The sequence below is a fragment of the Octodon degus genome, unplaced genomic scaffold, assembly GCF_000260255.1.
Source record: "Octodon degus isolate 3935 unplaced genomic scaffold, OctDeg1.0 scaffold00101, whole genome shotgun sequence".
NCBI lineage: Eukaryota > Metazoa > Chordata > Mammalia > Rodentia > Octodontidae > Octodon > Octodon degus.
Window position 1 is genome coordinate 2,966,238 of NW_004524677.1, and position 24,989 is coordinate 2,991,226.

The 24,989-nt window shown below is 37.3% G+C and overlaps 2 protein-coding genes across 5 annotated transcripts in view; one reads left to right on the plus strand and one right to left on the minus strand.

Annotated features, from left to right (window-relative positions):
- Lrba (LPS responsive beige-like anchor protein) overlaps window positions 1-24,989 on the minus strand; it is a 752,085-nt gene that overhangs the window by 249,176 nt on the left and 477,920 nt on the right. For all 4 annotated transcript variants that reach the window (XM_004638688.2, XM_023723655.1, XM_023723657.1 and 1 more), the window contains 2 exons: window positions 16,566-16,712; window positions 13,992-14,128 (listed from right to left, as the gene is read on the minus strand). In XM_004638688.2, the coding sequence (XP_004638745.1) occupies window positions 13,992-14,128; window positions 16,566-16,712 (284 nt within the window). The remainder of the gene's footprint in view (window positions 1-13,991; window positions 14,129-16,565; window positions 16,713-24,989) is intronic.
- On the plus strand, window positions 8,896-10,562 carry Mab21l2 (mab-21 like 2). Its single transcript, XM_004638687.2, has one exon. It carries the CDS (start codon window positions 9,055-9,057, stop codon window positions 10,132-10,134), a length of 1,080 nt encoding a protein of 359 aa, XP_004638744.1. The 5' UTR covers window positions 8,896-9,054; the 3' UTR covers window positions 10,135-10,562.

Here is a 24,989-nt window from a genome sequence, read left to right on the forward strand (position 1 = left end):
CTGAAAAAGAAAACAATTAGATCCCAGTATGTTATCCTTTCTTGCTCCCTGCCTTTCTTCCAAAAAGATCCACAAGCTCAGGCAAATAGTAAGTTATCACGTAAGTGAAAGAAGGTGTTGAAATTACTTCCTACCAGGCTATTCTGATATAGCATCTTTTACAGTATGAGAGAAAACTAAGAACATCTGTAAAATAAAAGATGTTAACACTTTTATGCTTGTCAGATCTTCTGATGAAAGTACAATGCAAATTCTGATGAAAACAAGTGAAAAGCATGAGAAAGTAATATAAAACTTTCATTTCCTTAGTGAATCATATTTTGAGAACCACTTCCCAGCTTGGATCCATCTTTTAACATAATATGAACTGGAAAATATCATAGCTGCTTTGAGCAATAGAATTTTTGTAAGGAGAAAACTAGCCACTTTTAAATGAATGGTAAACAATTTTCTTTGGCTTGAAGAACTAATATTTAAGAATATCTAATCTTTATGAAAATATCTAAAACACTGAGTCTGTTCAACATTTCTGGAAAGCTAATTTGCTAACCTTGTGCACACTCTTCAGATTGACAAACAGAGATATAGCAATGTAAATGTTTCTTTCAATAAATTTATGATCCAACTCCTATCAATAATTAGTGTATTCTTAGAATTTCTTCCAAGTCACTACTTTGTTGTCCTTCACAACTGTTTTTAAAATACAGTATGTAACTTTTGGATTAAATCCAAAGCCATACCTAAGTTTTTTCTTTTTATGATTTGCTGACATTAAAAACTTTCATATATGCATGTTACAGCAGCATTGGAAAGGTTAAACTTTCACATAGAGATTTCTATTGAAATATACTAAGAATGTCAACAACTACCATGATGATATGGTAAAAAAAAAAAAAAAAAAAAAAGTTCAGACTATTATACCCAGCAGAGCAGAGATTGCCTAACCCAACCCTTCATTTAGTAATTGAAAAAATATGGGGTGGACATGGCTCCTTGGCCAACATCACCTAGACAGCCAAGTCAGGACAAGAATCCAGAGCTTTCTGTTTCCTAGGCTGATGTTCTCCATTGCTACTCTAGCACAATCTCCTTTAATCTATCCAGATAAGCCACAGGACAGAAACAACTTTGTATTTTTTTAAAAATATACAGATTGATATTACACATTTTAAATTGATACTATACTTTTTGAAAAGTCTAGATTCATTTACAGAAAAGATTAATTTGGAGAACACTTAACCAAAAATTTACCATACAACATATAACTGTTCAAAATAGAAGACCTACTTAAGTCTGGCTGGAAATCTTTATTGACCCAATATGATGATTAACTGTGTATCTGGCAGCCTGCAGGTCCTTGGCACGTACCTAGCTGATAGCAGAGTGAAAGGGCATGGATAGTGTCCGGTCCCAGCAAACAAATCACTTGAAAACAGTCACAGCTATAGATCAAAGATTTTCTACTCTATGTAGATTGATTTAAAACTACTAACTTAAATTTTGTCTACAGAGAAATCCAGTTATAATATAAGAGAATGCCTTTTTAGGATCCAAAGATAAAAGAAAATAGGGAAAATTGAAAAAGAAACCAACGGGCAGAACCGTAATACCCATAGGTAGGGCAGCTACTTTGGAGCCTAGCTTTTTTTTTTTTTTTTTTTTTTTTTATGGTTAAAGAATAAGTTACTATTCCTTAGATGATCAAATACTGTTTCATTTATATATACAAATGTTACTTATACATACATTTTTACTGTCAATGAAGAAGTTTTGTTGTGTACTATAAAGTATCAGAGAAACCCTCCTTGTATATCACCTTTATTCTAACTCACAACATTTGAAGAAAAAAACAGACTATTTTTTTTACATTTCTATTAAGAATAATACACATTCACTAAAAATGGCCTGTAATCTTAAAAGAAAATACATGCCAAATTACTGCTAATAACATAGATGAAGTCCTATAATACCAAAGTATTTTAAAATAAACTAACATGTTTTAAATGGTTGCTTTGCTAGAATACAACAAAAGAACTACTCAGAGATTATCTTTACCTGATAATTTTTGAACATAGGTTCACAAAATGTGTCAAGTGACCTACTTTGGAGTGGCACACAAAACAACACAAAACCAAACAGTAGGCCAGAGCATATTTCAAGCCTTACATTTTCCAATACGGATAGTCAATTCAGGCATACATTCTATCGATAATCTTGTTGATCTGTTTCATTGATGCCTGGCAATGATCACAAGCCATGGCAGAAATGCATGTGAAAATGACTAAGCCTCTAAGAACCACACTGCATATAAGTTTAAAATACTGTCTTCATAAATAAAGGAGATCACACCTCTTTAAAACAGTGAGTCAACTTTGATTTTCTCTAGCAATAACATCAGGAATGACTAATCCTGGTTTCCCTGTCCATCTTCTGGAAGTTGAAGACAGGCAAAATTTGGTTCTGTAGGTAGAAGTGTCACAAAGAATAATCCATGTATTATATACAATCATCTTGTAAACAGTAAAGAGTTGGCTCTACCAAATGTACCTTTTCATCTGAAGATTACTGTGAAAGTCAGAAGTTAGGAAATCTAAAGTTATTTGGCAGCCAAAGTTAATATTTATCTCATAGCATATTAATTAGTTCAAATTGTTAAAAAATTAAAGGAAGGAAAAAGAAATAAGGAAAGAACCTCATTCTAACTTTTCAGAACAATTATTTATATGTGGAAATAAAATGAATGTGATATCTGTATCTAAAACATGTATTTATAAGAAACAAATTATTTCTTTGTAATGCTAAATGGCATTTAGCAACATAAATGAGAATACAGCAAGTTCAATGAAACAGTTTTTGAAAACTCACTACATTAATTTGGATATTCATAAACTCACATGACCTAGCTCAATAATACAATTGTATTTATTTTTCATTAAGGCTAAAAGCTTCCTTACTTCCACTTTCTTCAGTAAGTTTCTTACTCATTGTATATTTTCCTAAAATCAAATTATACATAATTTAATATAGTACACATTGATATAGTTATTATTCAACCTGGAGAGAAAACCTAGCATTGTATCATACTTTTAACTTTCTCATCCTCCTAAATAATATATGAGCTATACACGTACAAGTCAAGTTGGGGGGGAAATATCACTAATCACATATACAATAGTTTGAGAATACTTCAAATGATTTCAAAGTGTCCATGAAACAGAATTGATCCAAAGTACATGAAAACATTCTATTTTTTCAGGACACTTTGATAGGCTTACCACATACAAAGTCAAAGCGACTGGTTTACCTGCCATTCCATCATCTTAAGCTTCAACTTTTCAAATGAGAACACTACCCTAGGGACACCAAGATATAGTGCTAAAATGTCAATAAATGTATAGAACACTTAAACGAAAATACTTCTAATTGAAGAATAGGCAATTATGCTACAAAGAGAGTACAAAAACAGCCTTTTTTTTAAAAGGCTATTCTATGAGAGAGGGAATAAACCTTATTTAGCAGCATGACTGACCATTTAAAATTATTAATAAGAACCATAGTAAACTACTCAAGGCAAACATTCAATTAAGGCTACTCTAGATCGGTTCCAAAATAATTATCATCAGGTTACAGACAATCTCTGTGACACTTCAGAGTTTTGGGACACTGGGTCACTTGAGAGAAAAATAAAAGTAACAAAAAAAATGCACTTTGACTTAATATACTACGTACAGCATAACAATGACAACAGTTAGAACTTCTTACATATACTTACTTCAGTAAATTTCAATAACTAATAAAGTAACAAACCTGTCTGAATTATTTGCTTATTTTTACTGTGATAGTTTTTTAATTAACTTAATAGTGTGTTATTTCTCAATTTATAATCTGACCAAAAAGTTCTCTTTAAAAAAGCAAGCATCTTTATAACTATGTCAACTACTCGTTTATTAAAAACTAAGAATTTGGCAACCATATAGATGTTTCAAAGATTTCCGAGTATAAAAATATATACATGTAAACATGTAGCCAGCTGTTTTCTAAAAAGTGTAAATCCTCCAGAAAGTCTTTTTTTCTCTTAAGAAAAAAAGTAAGAAATTTAATCTTTCATGAATGGCTCTAAGATGTTTCCTGGAAAACAAAATTCTATCTAAAAATCTGTGTACCCCTTAGGGAAGTATATTGAAAGACTGCATATTCCTACAAGTAACAAAATAATGGATACCTTTTAAGTGTCACTAATCTGATAAAGTAAAAAATGCACTTAAGTTTAACTTAGTAAATATAGACCTAAGTAAAGATCAGCCAAGAGTAAAACAATTTACAGATTCCGCATTCCCTGGAAATGTAAGCAGGATTGTAGCTGTCAGGCATACAGAAGTAGGGATTTCATCCACTGGTTTGGTTTTGCTTCTGAGAAACACAACATGAACTACTGAATAATTTCTTTTCAAATCCATGTATTTCCTGCAGCAGTTCCAGCTTCATCAGCAGTACAGGAATACATAAAAATGACAGGTAAAGGGCATCAGTTTCCTTTTTCCTCCCATACTGATTTCCTGTAAATGGAAGGCAGGACTCTTTCTCAAAGCATTTAAGTTGACGCTGTTTAAGTTTATATTAAAAAGAAAATATACCTGAGTTTCCCACATAAGAAAGTTTCCCAGTTTGGTTATTTACTACATTACAAGGCAATGTAGAGAAAATTCAGTGCTGTTTTAGAATAAAATATCATAAGGGTAGTACTGTAGCATAATTGCCTATTCTTCAATTAGAAGTATTTTCATTTAAGTGTTCTGTACATTTATTGACATTTTAGCACCATTTTGAGTCCATAATTATGACTCAAATTTGAAATACAAAAATTTGATTCTTTAAAACATATTTATGTTTTAAATTTTCATATCTATGTACTTATAAGGGCTTCAATAAAGAAAAGAATAAATTAATAATTCAAAGTGCATTTAATCATAATCTAGTAAAAGCAACATAATTAGTAATCTGCTATTTATTTGGACCTTAAACAATTCACATTTCTCAAAAAGAAAAAAAAGAGAGAGAAAGAAAAAATAGAACAGCTCTTGCTATAATCTGGCTCAACTTGGAAAAGAAACTGGGAAATTCTCAGACTACGGCTTTACATATGCACACACTTTACAAAACTAAAAATATGCCTGCCTCCATATCACCAGCCACATTTTTATAAAACTTTCTAGTGTGCAAGTGGAAAAGGGAAAAATTAGAGGAGTATAAAGGTTCTAGACTACCCAAAGTCCAAAACAAAAACTTCCACTCCCTGATGATGTCTGCCTTCCCTTTTTAGGAAGGAAGGCAGCCAACACCACAGCACTGGGCAGGAGCACGCTGATGTTGGCACAGCCTAAACCAAACAAACAAGATGTTAAACAGTCAAATAAAATGTCCCGCAGCCTCCCTAATGAATTTGTCAAGGACCATCAGATTCCGCGCCCCCTTCCTTTGCCTCATTAACTCAAGTATGATGAGACGGATTATAACAAGAGAATACAGATCAATCGGTCTGCAGACTTGAAGTGGCTTTTAGCCTATAGTTAGTTTCTTTCTCTCATTTGGTCTGCTTTAACAGAATACAGCGTCTGCTGCAGAAGGCGCTCCCACTTCGTTTTAATACACCATCCAGGAGCTGCTGATGGACTTCTACACTAACATACATAAAAGCGGGGGTGACGGGGCTCTTCAATTACAGCCTCCGCGGATACCGTTTCCCCTTCAATTATTCTACCAAAGGAAGAGGAGCGGCGAACGCAGCTGAAGCTGCTTGCGGGCGGAGGCAGCCCAGAGAGTGGTGGCAGGAGGGGCCAGCATTATTTGCTGGAAGTGTTTAAGTTTATTGCTCGAATGATGTTTCTAATTAGTACCGCGGCAATAAATTAAAGTCGCCTTTGTTTAACTGATTTATTATTTACTAGAGCATCTAACTTAGACAGGGTAAATTGGTAATGAATTGTTTTTAAATCAAAACATTTGTAACGTTTTATCATCTTTCAGTCTTATGCTAACGTGTGGCACAGGGGAGCCGGGTGTCCGAGCATGCAAGGAGCCCCAGGCTGTTTGCAAACACTCCCCGGGCGCTTCCTCCACTCGCAAAGCTGAGGCAAGGAAGATGCCGCCACAGAGAGGATGGAAGGGTCTGCTGGGCCCCACCAGCCCCGCCACCAGTCTCCGGCTAGTCCCCAACACGCCGTGACAGAGTGCCCCTCCTGCCCTCGTCGCCTCCCCCAGGGCACCCGTGTGACTCCGCAGGAAAAGCTCATCAGCCGCAGAGCCCAGCATGGCCCTCCCACGCGCAAACCCGCAGGCGCCGACGCCCAAGTCCCGCCACTCAGAGAGGAGGCTAAGGCGCGCTTCTGAGTTCCAGGTCCGCGAAGCTTACTTACAATTGTTCTTCCCAAGTCCTTGTCACTAAAGATAAGTCCAAAGCAGTAAATCCGGCTTCATTGTAAAAAGAAAAAACCCACACATACTCTTTTAAAAAGGGGATTTTGACCTTTAAAGGAGAGAGTGACATGCCGCCAGCGTCCACGGGGAAAGCAAGGAAGGACCCTGAGCTTCAGGTGTTTGATGCCAAGAAGATGGAAATTAACTTTCCCTATGCAACTGAATTCAGGTTCACTTGGTAGGAGTTGAAGAAAGCAAAACAAACACTTCCAAGGGGTTCTGTAAAAGCCACTCAGTTTTGCAAAAAGAAGGCTCTGCATAAATGGCTTCATAGACTTTTATTTTATTACACAAGCCAGGTTTAGTATATTATCTCCCAACTCAAACTAAAACCTACCCACTAGTTGAATACCTTAAAAGGACTCAGAATCCATACACCTTAGGTTCAAAGATGGAGTTTCAATAGTAAGCAAATGAGCAACAATGTTATAGCTTTGTCTCCTGCAAAAGTTCTAGAAGGCTACTCCAGGTAAAGCCTGTTAAGGATAATACATATGTTAATAAAGGCACACACATGCATTCCACTGAAATACCAAAGGGAAGCCATCTGTATAATCAATAACAGGATAGTTAGAGATTTTTGCAGCAGTCAAGTTCTTTTTCAAAAAAAGAGTCAATTATGAAAATAGTGATTTTACAAATGAAACTGTCCTGTCTGATAGGATGGTCAAAACTGAACTTACATTAACAAATTAAGAAAACTTTGATTCAGGCTCACATTCATTTCCCTCCTTTATTCACTGAGTTTGACACAATTTTAAAAGGTTATTTTAACTTATATCCTTCCAAATGCCACCAAATAAATTCACACTATTTCTCTCCACATTTTTCTCTTATCTAATTCTTGTAATGATAAAATAATGATGTTAACAATATTTGAATTTAATTATGAAACAGTTATCAAACAATGTGCTTGGACTAGTTATTGTCCTGCCCCAGTTTTCAACAACATATGGAAATTACTGACAACGGATTTATGGCTATAAGCCCTCAGCCTATATCCACCCCCACACGCTGGTGCACACGGCGACTGCTCTGGCTCTCAGTGACAAAGGGAGGGAGAGGAGAGGAGAGGAGGACAGTACTAGAGGAAAAGACCTACGAAAATTAGGTCCTTCTCGAGTTCTTCTTCCTCCTCCCATGTGCCTTCAAGCCAAAGTAATTTTGTTAGAGTTTGCACATTCTCCTGAACAATGTGGAGAGAATTTAAAAAAAAAAAAAAAGTAAACCTTTGTGAACCACTGCTACTGTCCCTCGCGCAATTCCAGCCACTGCCAGAGAGCCCTTCTACAGACTCTCCTTTTCTTCTGTGCAACTGGGGGGCGGGGGAGCTGCCCAAAGTGTGCGAGCTTCGACCTGTACTATCTCCTCCTATCTTCTTACTTCTCTCTTTACCCCCTGTCTTTATCAAGTGGCTGCTACCGTTCGCCCAGAGCCTGTGTTCCCTCTCGGATTGGCCACAGCACTGACAGCTCGGATGGGGATTGTAGGAACTGAAGCTCCACCCCCTCATGATGGCCTTGGGGCCATTCATAAACTAAATAACTCCGAGAGAGAGAGAGAGAGAGAGAGAGAGAGAGAGAGAGAGAGAGAGAGAGAGAGAAAGAGATCAAGGGGGGAGGGGAGAGACAGGAGACAGGAGGGAGGGAGGGAGAGAGAAGACTCAGAAAGTGGCATCTGCACAAGTAACCTAGGGAGGAAAAACCCTGGATCGTTTTAACTACGCGCCAGATGCAACGCAAGCAACGACTTCGGCACATTAAAATAGATTTTGTGAGGGCCAAAAGTGTAAATTACGAAGCAGAAATGAGTATCAAACAACTTCCAGCGGTTTGCACCTAGGGAAAGACAAGAAGAACCCACTAGGCACAAACCAACCTAATCCAAACAACGCCTCCAGTAGGAAAAGAGAAAAACTGCGCTAACCGGGGCCCTGAGCAGAGAGGAAAGCTGTGCGTGGAGCTGCCGGGTCTGCAAACCTCAAGCGCACTGGACCGGGCTGCACTTCGCCACTGCTTGCTGGACGTTAATTACATCCTGCACTTCCCGGCTGCTGGGGGCTGCGGGGGATCGAATCACCTCCACAGGGTGAAGAAGCCCTCGCAGCGCTGGAGAAGTTTTAAGAATGAACCACCGAATGCCTGGCTTTTATTTTTAAATTTACGTTGCCACTTAAAGACTTCATCTCCAGATAGCTGGGCAATCTCGGCAGCAGACATCTAAACCTAAACCTTTTGGTAATCTAAATTTTTCTCTTTTGCCTCACCCCTCCCCTCAACCTTCCCTGCACATGGTTATCTTTATTTTACTTATAAAAGAAAAAGCCAAAAAAAGGTCCCAATAGGGACATCCCTCCCAACCCCAGCACCTTCTGATTTTCTGCAGAAGAGACTACTAGCAGAAGAAGAAGAGGAAGGCTAAGGCGTCAGCCGACAGCCCAGGTGGGAATCCAAGAAAGTGGGGCTCAGGGGAGAGCACACCACCTCTTCGGAAAGCCGCAGGGCCACCACCAGCGAGTGAGCCTTGGATCCCTCAACGTACTGCGAGACGCCGGTGTACAGCCCGGACCTGTGCCCCAACATGATCGCCGCTCAGGCCAAGCTGGTCTACCAGCTCAATAAATACTACACGGAGCGCTGCCAGGCGCGCAAGGCGGCCATCGCCAAGACCATCCGTGAGGTCTGCAAGGTGGTCTCCGACGTGCTCAAGGAGGTGGAGGTGCAGGAGCCCCGTTTCATCAGCTCCCTCAGTGAGATCGATGCCCGCTACGAGGGACTCGAGGTCATCTCGCCCACCGAATTCGAGGTGGTGCTCTACCTGAACCAGATGGGCGTCTTCAACTTCGTGGACGACGGCTCGCTGCCCGGTTGCGCTGTGCTCAAACTGAGCGATGGGCGGAAGCGGAGCATGTCCCTGTGGGTCGAGTTCATCACTGCGTCGGGCTACCTCTCCGCGCGCAAGATCCGCTCGCGCTTCCAGACACTGGTGGCCCAGGCTGTGGACAAGTGCAGCTACCGGGACGTGGTCAAGATGATTGCAGACACCAGCGAGGTCAAGCTGCGCATCAGGGAGCGCTACGTGGTGCAAATCACGCCAGCGTTCAAGTGCACGGGGATCTGGCCTCGCAGCGCGGCACAGTGGCCTATGCCCCATATCCCCTGGCCCGGCCCCAATCGGGTGGCGGAGGTCAAGGCCGAAGGGTTCAACTTGCTCTCCAAGGAGTGCTACTCGCTGACCGGCAAGCAGAGCTCTGCAGAGAGCGACGCATGGGTGCTCCAGTTTGGGGAGGCAGAGAACCGCCTGCTGATGGGCGGCTGCCGGAACAAGTGTCTCTCGGTGCTTAAGACGCTTCGGGACCGCCACCTGGAGCTGCCGGGCCAGCCCCTTAACAACTACCACATGAAGACTCTGCTGCTGTACGAGTGCGAGAAGCACCCGCGGGAAACGGACTGGGACGAGGCGTGCCTGGGCGACCGGCTCAACGGCATCCTGCTGCAACTCATCTCCTGCCTGCAGTGCCGCCGCTGCCCGCACTACTTTCTGCCCAACCTCGACCTCTTCCAGGGCAAGCCCCACTCGGCCCTGGAGAGCGCTGCCAAGCAGACCTGGAGGTTGGCCAGGGAAATCCTCACCAATCCCAAAAGCCTGGACAAACTATAGGGTGCTGGGGACTGCTTGAAAAGCGTGCTCTCTCGCACACAACGCACGGATCAGCGACTCACGGCAGAAACTCTGGACACAAACTTTCATGTAAGTCACCTGGAGCAGGCAGGCGGCAGACCTTCGCTAATTAAGAAGCCAACAAAAGAGTGCAGACCAACCCACCCCCCCCAAAAAAATCACATTCTTGCACAAAAGTGATCGTTTTCTTACAATGTGAATTTAAAAGGTCACACAAAAGAAGCAATGCGGCTGTGCCATCGGAAAATGAAACCCAAGGTACATTTCAATCAGTGTATAGTAAGTAGTTTCCCTCTTTGCCTCCTTTACTCCTAGTTCTCTCTCTACCCCTCTCTCTTCCTCTCTCTCTCTCTCTCTTGCTCTCACTCTCGCTCTCACTCGCTCTCTTTGGTTGCCTGAATGTTGTCACCAAGTGAAAAAATTATTTAACTATATGTAAAATTTCTTTTAAAAACGTTTTGCTGATGTTAAATGTATCTCAGTGCCAATGTCAGATTGTCTCCTCCCTCTCTCGCACCTCTACTTTCTCCCTAAGAGGTCTTGTTGAAACAGTAATAAAAATAATACTTTACATTGTATCGATTGTTTGTGGGTTGTTCTTAAATGAAGGCAAGTGAGGGTGCTTGTTTTAATTCACAATGTGAAAAATTTGAACTTGAGAACTAAATGCAGAAAGCTCCATGAACTTTTGACTCCCAATTTAAAATTCAGCACATTTTGCAGAAGTAACTGTATTAATTCCCAACAAAATCTTTAGAAAACAGTATCAGTTTGACTCAGATATAATGTATATTTGTTCTGTAGATTTTAAGATTAATATTTCATACTTGCAAAAAGAAAATTATATGGAAGGATAATTTGACCCTAATTTTTTTTTTAATTTCACATTAGAAATTAAGAGATTTATTTTTAGCTATATTTTTTAAGAAGCCAACACAACAGAAATTTTTATGAATCTTTTCTGAATAGTTAATGAGGTTGGTATGTGACTTCAAGCACTAGTCTTCTTCAATATTTGAATAATAAAATTTTAACAACTAAATCAGCCACTCAGAAAGATAAAACTGGTACAGCAACATCCCTTACCTCCAGCAACTAGTAATGGAAACAATTCACATTTATAAATTATTGCAGTTTTTAAAGGGAATAGTACCATATCTATGATCATTTTTATTATATTTCAAGAATTATTCTTCAACTGCTTATAGGCACTTCAAACAGAAAAGGTCTTCATACCATTTTTATGACCACAAAAAAAAACTTGTCTCAAGAATTTACTAAAAGAAAATATACCCTTCTCTCTTCCCTTTCTACTTTTCTAAAGTAACAATCCAACTAACTCATTTCAGTATTTCAATTTTGACAAAGGTTTCTCTTTAATTCAAGGGAAGAACTATTTGGAATATTAAAGTAGTAAAACTGAAAGTACCCTAAAAGACCTGGTTCATCTTCTTTATGTTGAAAAGAAATATACACCCCATTAGCCTTGGTAATCTGAGGCACAGGTACAGAATATGGCATCTCTTATCTTTAATCTATAAATGGTATTTTTAATTAGCCTATTTTTATAAATTACTGAAAAACAACCATGAGTAAGATGTGCAGAGAAAAACGTTCTAAAGTGCAATGTTAAGATCAGAAGTTGTGTGGGGGGTGCATGCAGAGGATGAGCAGCAGGGTAGCAGAGATGGACGAAACACAGAGAACTACTCAGGAGCTGCGCCTGCTCACTCCACAGAGGAAGCTTATGCTGTAGAATTTCCTGGTAAAACTTCTCTGGCAAAATATTGTGTTAAAAACATAGCTTTAGTCTTATCAGTTCTGAATCATCCCTACCCTTTCAATGTATATTATATCTATTTTTCTGGTCTCTCTTCCTGTGAATATAAAACAAACTCAGTATTTCTGAATACTCACTAATCTTTTAAAATAAGAAAACAAATTTATTCTCTGGGGGAAAATGTGGTCTGAATCTTAAGACCATTTCCAAAGCAAGCAGTAGGTCCTTGCATGAAACAACATACAGGCACCATATTTCATTTCAAAGAAAAAAAATACAATCTTAAAATGATCATTATTTCAGTCAAAAAAGTATTTATAGCATTAGAAACAGAACTTTCTCTAACTAGCCCATAAAGCAAGTTGAAAATCAAAAATAACCCAAATTCATTATCTTTTTTCCTACTTATTTAATACAGTATAAGAAAGGAAAAAATCACAACAGCAGCAAACTATTATTTACAAAATACCTTAAAGCATCAAGGTCTCTACAAAATAAGAAAAAAAATTCTTCCAATAATTGCTGGGGAAAAAAACTTCAAGTATGAACTGGCAAGAGCTTTTACTTATGAGACATTAAGTAGGATGAAGTTATACAAAATGATTTCTATGATTAAGCAAAAAAATCCCATATTTCACAAGCAATAGAGAAAATTAATTTAATGATGCTACAGAATAAGATCAGAGAGAAATAAAAGTTATAGCTTCCCCTAAGGAGCAAATAACTTCAAAGAACCTAGTCCAAAGATTGGCAAATGTTTTAATTTTGAGAATAATTCACTCAACACCTTTAAATTAAATTAGATTTTAGACTTTACGTCTATCCCAAAAGCATAATAGAATATTCTGAGCTAAGTCTTTGCCTCTTTTAAATTCACAAACTACCAGAAATCAAGCAGGTTAAGTAATTTTCATAACATTTCTTGCCTAAGGAAATTAAAACACATTTTCAGACATTAACAAAGTAGAACAAAAATTTCTGGATCATGTAATCTCAGAATTACAGTTCTTTCTACATTGGATTAGCTGAATCACCTAGCTCAAAAGGATCAGCTCCTTCGTGGCCTTCCACTCACATGGTCTGGCAAGACCTGTCTCAATACATGCAATGTTCTATGAAAACAAAGTACTGGCATCATGGCAAAGGCCAAAAAAGGACTCGTTGTAAAGGAATTACATGATATTATAAAATTTGTATCAATGGAATATTTCTAAAAAACTGAAGTTTAAAAATTCACATATAATTTCAAAACCAAATAACTTCCTAATAGACACAGAATATGTGTATACCAGTGTATATGCATATATACAAAACCAATAAATTATTCCATTTTTTAAACAACTACTTTTTCTTTTCGGTTATTTTGCTTATTTTTAAAGAAACTGTACCAGAGCAAATACTGAAAAAAATGTAATTTTGGCTTTATGATGGTTAGGAAACATAAATATTTCTTCACGAAAATCAAGTTGCCAAGGTCTAAAAAGTAATAAAAAATACATTTTAAAGGGGAAATTACATTTCCATTTAAGAATAGGAAATTATACAGTGCCTTGTAAAATCTACTACAGGTAATGGAAAACAGAGGTATCACACACACACGAAACATGCCTGCGCCCAGGACAAAGTAGTAAGTCATGGGAACAAAGCAAGGAGAATGATATATTGGTATTATATCCAGAAAACATAAAGGCTAAACAAAATAATTCCACTCTCAAACTTACTGAATTTTGTAGCTTAATTCACCCTGGACCTTTCAAGGCAAAATATACTTTCAGACAATGTTCCCAAAGGTCCCCCCCAACAAAGAGCTAATGATGAATGCAATTAAATGAAAACTGTTGTTTTTTTTTTTAATCTAAATGAACTTCAGTAATCTAACTAGATGGTAAAGGAATCATAAGCTAGGAAACAACATATAACTGCCTTTCATGTTAGCAGAGGTAATTCACCAAGAATTCAAATTAAGCTTGTGAGATTTTACCAGCACCAATGCTACCTCACAGAAGCCCACCACCCCATAATAAAAACAAATGAAACGCCCTCTTCATCTTCTCACCTTGGGGTCCATTTTCTTGAAGTTAGGATCCTCTTCATCTACCTCAAAATACAGTTCAGAGGAAGTGACCGAAAGAGTGCCCTTTACTACAACAGAAGGGGCCACAAGCTGAGCCGGTGTGCTCAAGCTAACAGGACCTGCCAAGAGAAAAAGATGAGCCATATGACTTGGAATCACATTTTTCAAAACATCAAATTTGACCAGAAATTTCATTTAATTTTTAGATTTTCATACCTAGTTCCAAATTAACTGTTAATTCCTTCTACACTCCCATATTCTGCCCACCCCAAATCTTCCTCCAAAAATGCAAAGTCAGGGTTCTCATATTAGAAGATTTGTAACAGATGGGTAATGATAATGGTATTTTATAAGGGGTGTGCAAAGCTTTGGTCGCCTTTCTGGACAAGAAGGTGGCTCTTCCTAAATAAGTGCATCCACATTCCATTTAGGAAACAAGTCTCAGGCTATCACACAACATGGAATAATAACCGGGAGCAAAGGAGCCTCAATAGGCTTCAAAGGCCAGAGGTGAACTTCCACTCTGGCTGAGGCTGGAGGGAAACAATCACTAGCTTATTAGTGAAGGGGAAAATTCTCTGATAAACTGTATTCTCTGACAAAGATTTTGTGTTAGTTTGACACAAAGCCTCTTTACCCAAGGAAAGACTGGTAAAAATGCCTCTTTTCTAAGCCTTCCACTCCACTGTTAAATATTGTTCAAGGTTTCCAAATCTAATATTAGTGTAGTTCAGGGACTCTGGGAGTAAACAGCTGGAGGGTGGGTTTCCAAGTGAATGAATTTTTATTGGAATAATCAAATCTCCACAGGGCTTATCAAAGAGACAAATCAGACTGCTACTAGAAACAAAAGACTCACCAGAAATAGAAAAGCATAAAGTATACTAGAGATAAAAGTAAAAGAACTGAAAGCAATAATTATACAATATGCAAACACTTACATAGAAGGGATTTATGATTACATGTCAATTAATCATTGTATAAATCCTATAGAAGAAAAGAAACAGCCAAAGAGAAGATTGGCACTTGTAGTTCTAAATTAATAGTACCTCAACAAGGTACACCTATGCAGGTAATCAATGAGTGAATAAGTGTTTCAAAATTCAGATGAATTGACATTTCCATCGACTGATAGGAGGGTGATGGTCCTTAATCTCACATCAATCTTAATGTGTGCCAGTAGAACAATAGAAAGGATGCTCTGTGGAGATCAGAGCGGGTTTTGCCCTCTATTCCCAATGTACAGATACATTGTGTTTGCAGATGGGCAGCAGATAGCTGCAGAACAGCCATGATTTCCCAAAGCTCATCCCTATAAATGGATGAAATAAGCAGTGATGTGTTCTTTTGCTGTCTCCTTTTGCCCTCTGTACATTAGCATGTAATCCTGAGAAGAAATAACATTTTTTCAATCACTCGCAGACATTCAATTATAGGGTAAGCAGACAGCTGCAGGAGTCAGGGCAGCCTAGGTCCCACAGAAGACCCCTGACAATTTCCACTTCATTTCTAACCCACATCACTTTATTAGCGTGGATTACTTCTTAATCCTATTGCCATTGTCAAGATTATATAATTAAACTTTCCTTTCACCTCTATTACTGTATGAACGTATCACTAGTAGCAAGAACAGAGGCAAAATAAGGTAGAAACGTGTAAGTGGATGTTCAGGGAAACACGTGAGAATAGTAATATCCACCTAACTTAACACACCACTCCTAATCCTTAATAGTATTTCAATTATTTTATTTTACAGAGGAGTTTACGGCCATCAGAGACGATAACCCGCTTCTACTTTTGCTTTATTATTAAGTTGTATGGTAGCATAGGTTGTAGATGTCATCAAATAAAAGCTTTATAATGCCTTTTCTCTTAAAATCATCAAGAAGGAAGACTATAATTTTCAGCTAAAGAAATGATGGCTTCTCAGACTTTCCTTCTTAAAGAATAGTCACAAACATTAAAGGAAAAGAAGACATTTGATGAATAACTAAATTTTCAGGAGAAGCAGAGAATTTTTCCCATAAAAGATGTAAAGCTGAGAATCTGCAGAGTGGGGATCAAAATTCCTACATCAGGCAAAACATGTGAATCTTGAAAAAAGCTTTACATTCTTGGAATTGATTTTCTGACTGAGTTAAATGCATATGCAGTATGCTCACTTAGACTTGCATATCAAAGCAAATAGTGTATTTGTCTCCTGCCTTTATTTATAAAACAACTGGTAGAATTTTACTTATGGCCTTCATTTTTATAAAGATTTGCTTACTTCCATAGGATGGCTAAATCAATTTTGTTATGGCTGCTTCGAAACTTTTTTCCTTTATCATTGAAAATTATACGTAAAAGAAAAAAGATGAAGAATGTAAGAAGACTGAACAGAATAAAGAACAATAAAAAACAGAGGGGGAGAGTTTGAAGAACAAAAACAATCTCTAATTAATATTAACTGTGGGAACAGAGTTGGTAGTCATGGTGATCACAGCTGAAAAAGTAAATAATCAGGTGCTCATTGTCCCAGAGTCAGCTGAAGCATCTGCACAACCACGGAATTACCGGCAAGATTCTCTAAATCTTTCTCTTCCACGGATGATAGAGTATCATCATCGCCTTCCAGGAGGATCTCGTTTTCTGAGCTCTGATTTCCTAAAGGCTGGCTCCTGATGGACTGTTTTCCTTTAGCAAGGATATCTTCATCTGCAGCTGAAATGAGAAGGAAACAAAGTTGTCCATCAGCACTGAGAAGAGTGCTCTGGCAAAGGGGCAGGGGCTGAGATGCGGGCAGGTGGACCAAGATGGTCGATTTTTTATATACGATGGACCACAGTTGAGAAAGTGACTGGGATGGCACACATGGTGTTCTGACAAACTTGATTCCCCAAGCTAGTGTAATGTTACCCTGAACAAGCATCCTAATCCCATTAAACCTGACCCCTGCACTGCTCATTGAGGCATTTATTTACTTATAGTTAGGCCAGGAGAGTGTTCCAAAGCAACACTTACTTTTTTGAAATTCATTAGTAGGAAATATCAGAACCTGGTTTTGGAAACATTATTTCACACTATAGAATTTATTCCTTTGAATAATACTACACTGACAGACATTTCAAAATGACTGGAGAGTGGCTGTGGAGGAGAATCTAGAAGTGAGAAGAGTCAGAGGTAAGACTTGTGGCCAATGAGGACATGGGCAGGGCCCCAAAGTGCTATCTGACACTAATAAAGCCACAGCAGCTGCATTCTCTTCCTCCCTCCCCCACCCCCTCTTCCTTCACAGTGAGCTTGCCCACATTTTCACACATGCCTCCTCTGCCCCTTCAGCCCCTATACAAATATCCAGGAGCAGGCAATGTGGAAACTAAGTGGAAGCTCAATGTTCCCGCCTCTGCTTGTTCAAACTAAAGGGCCAAGGCACCTGGGGGCAAACATAACAGAAGAAGCAGGATGAGAGGCCCCAGGGCAAAGGGCCCCCCCGCAGCCTTCAGCCTTCCCCCGCACAGTCTTCCCCGCACAGCCTTCCCTGCACAGCCTTCCTCACACAGCCTTCCTCGCACAGCCTTCCTCACACAGCCTTCAGCCTTCCCCGCACAGCCTTCCTCACACAGCCTTCCCCGCAAGCCTTCCCTGCACAGCCTTCCCTGCACAGCCTTCCTCGCACAGCCTATGGAGAGCAGCAGCTCTGCACTCCACACTGGGTCCCAGAGAGGAGGGGCAGCAACAGTGAAACCAGAAAGGAGGGCAGAGGAACAACTGGAAGCTGAACGCAGAGATGCTCAGAAACTCTGCCTTCAAACCCCCAGAGCCTGCTGGGGCAACTCCAATGCTTTTAAGCGGCTTTCTCGTCAAGAAAAGGAGACAAGCAGATATGTGTTATGATTTTTTAAAAAAGCTCATGTGTGTACACTTCCTAACCATATTTTCTGTCAACTGTGCCACACAGGGGTAAGGGTAGCATCTTCACTATAGGACTGACAGTCGGTTTCCAGCTAGAGCAATCCAGGAGGAAAGCACCTGATCCGCCGGCTGCAGCTATTGATATGGAAATCAGACGGCAGGCTTTTGCTCCACTGCATCGTCTGCCCAGGCACAGCCCCAAGCCCAGGAGGGATAAAGCAGCAGGTCTACAGTAACATGACAGAAATTTATCAGTATAATTTATCCTAAATATTTAAGCAATCTGCACATGGACTGGTTACCTAGTTAACTTGGTGGAGCAAAAGCAATTTTGCATCTAATAGGTATGGTTTAGATGATGTTATGGGAAAAGTCTTTTTTCTCATATTTATTGTGAATTTTCCATGCATATCTTTTATTTTATTTTATTTTTTAATTTTATTTTTTTAATATCTTTTAAATATAGTACTCTGGCACTAAAAAAGAATATAGAAACCTTCAAATAAATAAGCCATGGAAAGAGGCTCTCTATATCTGGCTTTGAATATACTCTATAGGTAAATAAAATCGCATTTCGTTTCTTACATACAGCATAGATGCACAAATCTGAAACCCTTATAAAATCAGGAAAACTTAATGTAACTATAATTAAAGTGGTTTAAAAATTAAATATGCCGAGTAATCACTAATGTTTACAAACATACAAGTATATTTTATATCACTGTTTACATGCTGTAAACCCATTTATGTCATTGCTCAATACTTAGGTTCTCTTCCGTAGATCGAGCCCAAATATGACCTTTTCCAATTTATAATCAGCATCACAAAAAATAAACTGGTCACTGAGAAATACAAAAGAAAGCAACATCATCTCAATTTTGTATATGGTAAATTATAATAAATGATCATTTGCCCATTACATTGGTGCAGAATCAGCGGGCTATGTTTTCTTCTCTCCCTTGACCTATATATCTTCCTTCAAACACAAATACTAATCTTAAGGCTAATAATCACATAGCTATGTCCCAGAGCATTCAAAGTACTTCACGTATTTAAGACATTTAATTCTCGAAGACCTCCTTATTTAATTCCTCAATTTCAACAGGCAAAGAGTCAGAGGAGTTATACAACTTGCTTGAAGGAATAAAACTTATGATCACTGGAAGAAGGATACATGCAAAACTAGGTAGTACGGGGCCGGAGCCTGTGCTCCCAGTTCCTGTGGTCCACACCACCCAGCCCTTCGATGGACAGGAGAAAAACAACACTGCACAAACAGGACCATGTAAAAATACTTGTTTGCAAACTGAAATGTGAGGAACATACGGCAAGCGCATCAGAAACAAATTGAACACCTCGCTCATGTAGTACTCTCTTGTACACTGCAAATATGCCCTGAAGTTTGCCATGCTTACTTGAAAGAAAAAGAAAACAAACACTTTGTCCTACAAATATTTACAAAAAACTGATAGCCCTCATTGATAATATGCTATGGCTTAAAATAAATCTATAAATAAATGTATATTTATTTAATTGGCCACTAAAATATACTGTGCTATCCCTTCCAAATGGGAGTCAAAAAATTTAACTATGTTCTCATCACACTGACTCTCAATAACAAATAACTTCTGAATTAAATAGTTCTGAAAAACATTTTAAGTACTATAGATACGTATATGCATACAAACACCCACTTCAATTCATTTATTTACTTATTTTTACAAGTTCAGACTCTGGAATTGTTCAATTTCAACTGAAAAACCTCTTGTCATAGAAAATATGCAGCTTACTGATATTTAGAATGGTTTTCCTGTAATTAACTCCCCCTTGAGGATTTTAAGTTAGCAGCAGTAAAATTACCAACAGTACTCTAATACACACCACATGCGCTGGTGTTCAATTCTCAGTGGTCTAATAGCTTTCTGCTGAAGAACATTTTTCCCTCAAAATTAGAACAAAACTTTCCCAAGCTTAAAATAAAAGATAATTTCTTGTTTGTACGTGCTGGAGAGAAGTATATTTTTAACTTGACTTGCCTTATACTCAGTCAACCATTAAACAAGCATCAGCTATTTTGACACCTTCTCTGTATGTATCTACACTAATGTAAAAATTTAACTGGATGAAGTGCAAACTTGATTTTGGGTCAGTTTTAAAGGTCAGATCAGTTTCTGGTAATAAAACTGTTACTGAAAATAACCACTGTTTATACTTTTTTGTATTCTTATTAACAGATTGCCTTTACCTGATATTACCTTTTATTTTGGTTTCACAGTTAATAATTAGCTGGCATCAATATATAAATTTCGAAAAGTCTGTCTAAAATGTTCTTTTCAAATATGACTTTTGATTTACCCAAGCAAAGAGCATTCTGTGGCCTGGCAAAAAGCTGGTCCTCAAAATGTAAAGTTCAGTTTCTTTACCGCAAGCCCTGGGCAAGAGGCAATTTATCCACCCGAAACAGGGAGGTAAGCAAAATTAAAACAGAAAAAGGAAAAATGAAGAGAGGAAATTGTCTCATAAAATACATAAAATTCCTTTCAAGCATCCACTGAGGCAATTAATAAGAATCATGTCTAGCCTATATTATAGCAAAAGAAGTATATAGGTTAAGAATTAGACACTTCAGGTGGGCGTTGTGTTGCACCCCTGTAATCAGGCACTCAGGAAGCTGAGGCAGGAGGACTGCTACAAGCTTGAAGCCAGCCAGGGCTACAGAGTGAGTCTAGGCTAGCCTAAACTACACAGTGAGACTTTGTCACAAAACAAAACAAAAAAAACACCAAAGAATTAAGATGTGTGAATTTAAAGGTATTTATAATAAGAAAATAATAAAGTTACATTAAGTATGCATCAAATACATGTAAGTATCCACTTGGTGTAAAGTGACACACACACTATTGACTACATTCTAAACAAGGCAACATAAGGAGTATTTCATAAACAGCTACTGTCCCAATCAAATTAAACATCCTCTACAGTTTAGTCATTTTTCTTAGTGTTCCAAGCCAAGAAAACTTACTCTAGAAAAATTATCTAAATGTAAAAAAAAAAAAAAGCCAGGTGCATGTCCTAAAGGGCATTAAAACCTCACAGTTTTAGATTCTGCAGCATCCAGTATATGTTGACTATGAAGGAAGCAACAATATCTGCATTACTAAAGGCAAGAAACAATAGCTTGATTTATCATCGGAACACGATCTGTCCTCCTTAGAAAATCAAATGACGTGTAGCATTCTACACGCTTATAAGATACTTTTAAAAATATGTTAAATCCTCCTCTTAAACAGTTATTTCCATTAGTAGGTACTTTCTCTACAAAATAAAAATGTCTTGCATTCAACAGAATTTTACTGCTTACCTGTTTTAGTAATGCTTGAATAAAACCACTTTCTACCATTTAAAATATTTTTATGTGGCTTTAATTTGAATATAAAATTCCTATTACATTTAAAAATGAATTTTAGAAGAGAGTACTACACACTGATATAAAACTCTGACAAGTCCTCTGTTAGTCCATCAACAAAGCATTATGACAGCCCTTTTGTTACCCCAGTTTCCGTATTTGTAAAGAATGAAGTTAGACTAGACTTTAACTCCCAGCTTCCATCTACAGCTAAAATGCTCTCCTCATAAATAACTGCCAAACAGAGGTTGTACATTAGGACACATTAGCATCATTAGAACAAATTTCTAATAAATTTTAACTATAAAATGCAAGGAAATGCCCTCAAGAATCAAGTGCCCACCTCTGCTTGCTGCTGCTAATTTCCATAAAGAATAATCATAAGAAGTATTAATTTTAATTTAAGAATACATCTCAGTTTCTGCAAAGTTAAAGAAATCTCCCATTACAATGTGACTTTTATAAATAACCACTTTGGAGGGCCTCTGTTTGAAAAATTACCTAAAGCTCTTTTCCCCAAGCAAGTTAATGTGAACTTGGGAAGGGCAATTAAATTGTCAGAATTAAAAAATTTGTTTTTAACTAGAAGGTAGCCAGAAGTAGAGTCATGGGGCTGGTATTGATCGCCCAACAGAGAACATCACTCTTCAGGTATTTACTCTGCCACCTTTACACCAGAGGCCTTCCTTCAAATAAAAATCAATCTATAAAAAAGATGGCTTGTGCTACTAAAATTCATAACTAATCTCCAATACACTTCTAATAAAATGTCTTCCTTTGATAATGATAGCACAGTTCAATTAGTACTAAGATTTTGCATTTTTAAAATGTCCAATCTTCACATTAAATTTTAAAAAGAAGTGAAAAGTCATGAAAAGTACAGAACTGGATAACATCCAGAAACCTCTATATGAAATATTCATCATTTAGCCACAGAATTTATTCATGTTGAAATATGATTTTAATTGCTTTTTAAAAATATAAAATAGTAAAACAGCATTAGAAACTATATAAAACTTCATTAATTTAATTGCTTTTTTAATTATAGTAACTGCTTTGCATTGCATACTTGATTCTTAGTGCTTACTTTGATAGCTTTCTTCATTTTCAAAAAATAAAGATGTGTCAGTTATCACAAAATTAAAATTGACAGCAACTATGTTACTTTATTTTTTTATTTATTTTTCTGTATTTAGGACAGGGTCTACAGGGTCTCACTATACAGATAAGACTCCTAGTGATTCTCCTGTTTTCAGCCTCCCAAGTGGTGGGATTATTAGGCTCACACCACCACGCCCAATCTCAATCTCAATCTCACCATGCCCCGTGGGCAGAGCTGGAATGGCACACTGGAAATCGAACCCTAGCTGCTGAGCTCTGCCTAAGCAGGCACTTTAGTTCACTGAACTATCAGGCCAGCCCTACTACTATAAGTTACTTTAATAAAATACTAAATTTCAAGCTCTTTCCATAGACAATGTATTAGCATAAATTATGCTGATATCAAACAATTCCACACTACAATCTATGTACTCAGTTTCAGAACAATCTATATATTCTTATTATTTAAAATCATATATACACAAAATAAAGTGAGGATTGGACCTTTTTTTAAAAAACTGATATTAATATCAGCTACTTGTAAGAGTACTACAGTATCTTTTTTTTACAGTATCTTCTATACGTTTGGGTTTGTTTCTTAAAATACATATTTCATACTGAAGTTATTAATTTTAATCCTTTAATACGATACACACACACACACACGTATTTTTTGGGAAGTGGAACCAGGGATTGAACTCAGGCCCTTGCACTGGACAGGCAAGCGCTTATTCTACTGAGCTATCTCCCTGGCCCATGCTTTAAATATTGATCATTATAAGATTCATTTAAATTATTACTAAACAGGATAGAATCAACCAATGTGCTTTCTGCTTCTGGCAACTTAAAAATACACAATAAAATATAGGTAAATAACACTGAAAGGTATTAACCTTTCATGTACCCTGTATAATAATCTGAGTAAAATCTTCTAAATAGGTCAAAAAAGTTTTAAATAATAGTTAAAGTATTGTTTTTAATTCAGCATTATTGGGGATGCTTAACATTAAAATAAAGCATTATTTTGAAAGGCATAGTTCCATAATAAAATTAAAATTTATTCATTAGGAATCCCATAATACCTCAAACTGGTTAAATGTACAATTTTTATAAGAATGTATTTTAATAAATTCTGCATTAAAACTGTATTATAAATTTTAAATTTGGTCACTGATATTTCTCCTAACATAAAAGATTAACAGATTGCTACTTGCAATTTTAGAAAAGAAGTCCTCCCTTTCCAATTATAAAAGAAAAATTTTTAAAATACATTTTATTGCCATAGGCCTCAGAACTCAAAACTCACAGTTAAGAGACAGTGAAAAGACAGAAAACTGGGTATTAAGTTTCAATTTTTAAGTGTACATGGAAATACCTGAGTGTCTTAAAAGGGTAAAAATTGTAAGTAAACTGATGTGTCATTAAACAAAAAACAAAAAGGAATGAGAAAGAAAAAATTATGTAACCTTCAAATCTATTGTAACACATAAAAAATATATGAACCCTAAAAACAAAAGTGGCCTAATTAATCTTACATAATATTTTCCCTTCTCCACCTCCTGCAGCTGAAAATGTAGGGCCCTGAGATTATTATTGCTTTTAGATAACTTTGTTATTGACTATTCTCTGTATGATCATTTATTTTAAAGGACTGATGTCACATTTGGTGTTATATCTCATGACATATTGTGGACATTTTCTTCAGAAATGGCTCCTTAAGGCTGAGTGCAAGAGGTTAAACTGCCTGACTGAGACCAAATATAGGACTACAGATTTTTAATCTAAATTTGTAACAGCCTTACAAGCACCAAAATACCACATTACCACAAATTATCACATTATACAATTTTTATGTATCAGTTAAAAAATTTTGAATTGAAACTAGACTAATCTAATTTAACACTTGTTTTACATAGTAAACATTAACATGTTTTTATAGTTGCTCAAATTAAACTAGTACTCTAGAAAATGAAAAATAACCAATCTATATTTTATAAAAACAAAATAATTTGAAGATGTGGAAAGGCATTTCTTCCTCAATGTTTAAATACTGGCTTTCCAAAATGATAAAATATTAAACACAGAGCTATGATCAAAGACTGCATATTATCACTTTCAAAAGACCCTTCCAGTTTTTCCAATTTGCTTATCAGACTTCTACCTAAAGTGAATCATAGTCATACACACCATAACAAAAGGGGGGGGGGGAATGTTTTGTTAAGCTCTGCTAACAAGATGATGCAGAATAGAAACATATGAAAATAATGTCTATTCTTTTTTTCCGGGAACCATCAATCACTATCACCTACAAATCAAGGTTCAGAAAGTATCCAGGCACTTGGACATTTATTACCATCTTCCCCACTTCATAATCTCATGCTAAAAATACCACGGTCGGGGGAAAGCTGTGAACATACAAGAGAACCTAGAAACTTATTTGGTTTGTAAATGCTGTCTGTCTGATACTTGTGAATTTAAGGCAGGCTTCCGGGATGAATTTACTCAATGCTGAATGTGTTGCTTAAAAGGACAAATACTTTAGTCCTGTATTCTGAACAAAGGGTCTACGTTAAGCAAGT

Coding starts and splice junctions, on each gene's coding strand:
- Mab21l2 (XM_004638687.2), top strand. CDS start 9,055: ATGATCGCCGCTCAGGCCAAGCTGGTCTACCAGCTCAATAAATACTAC.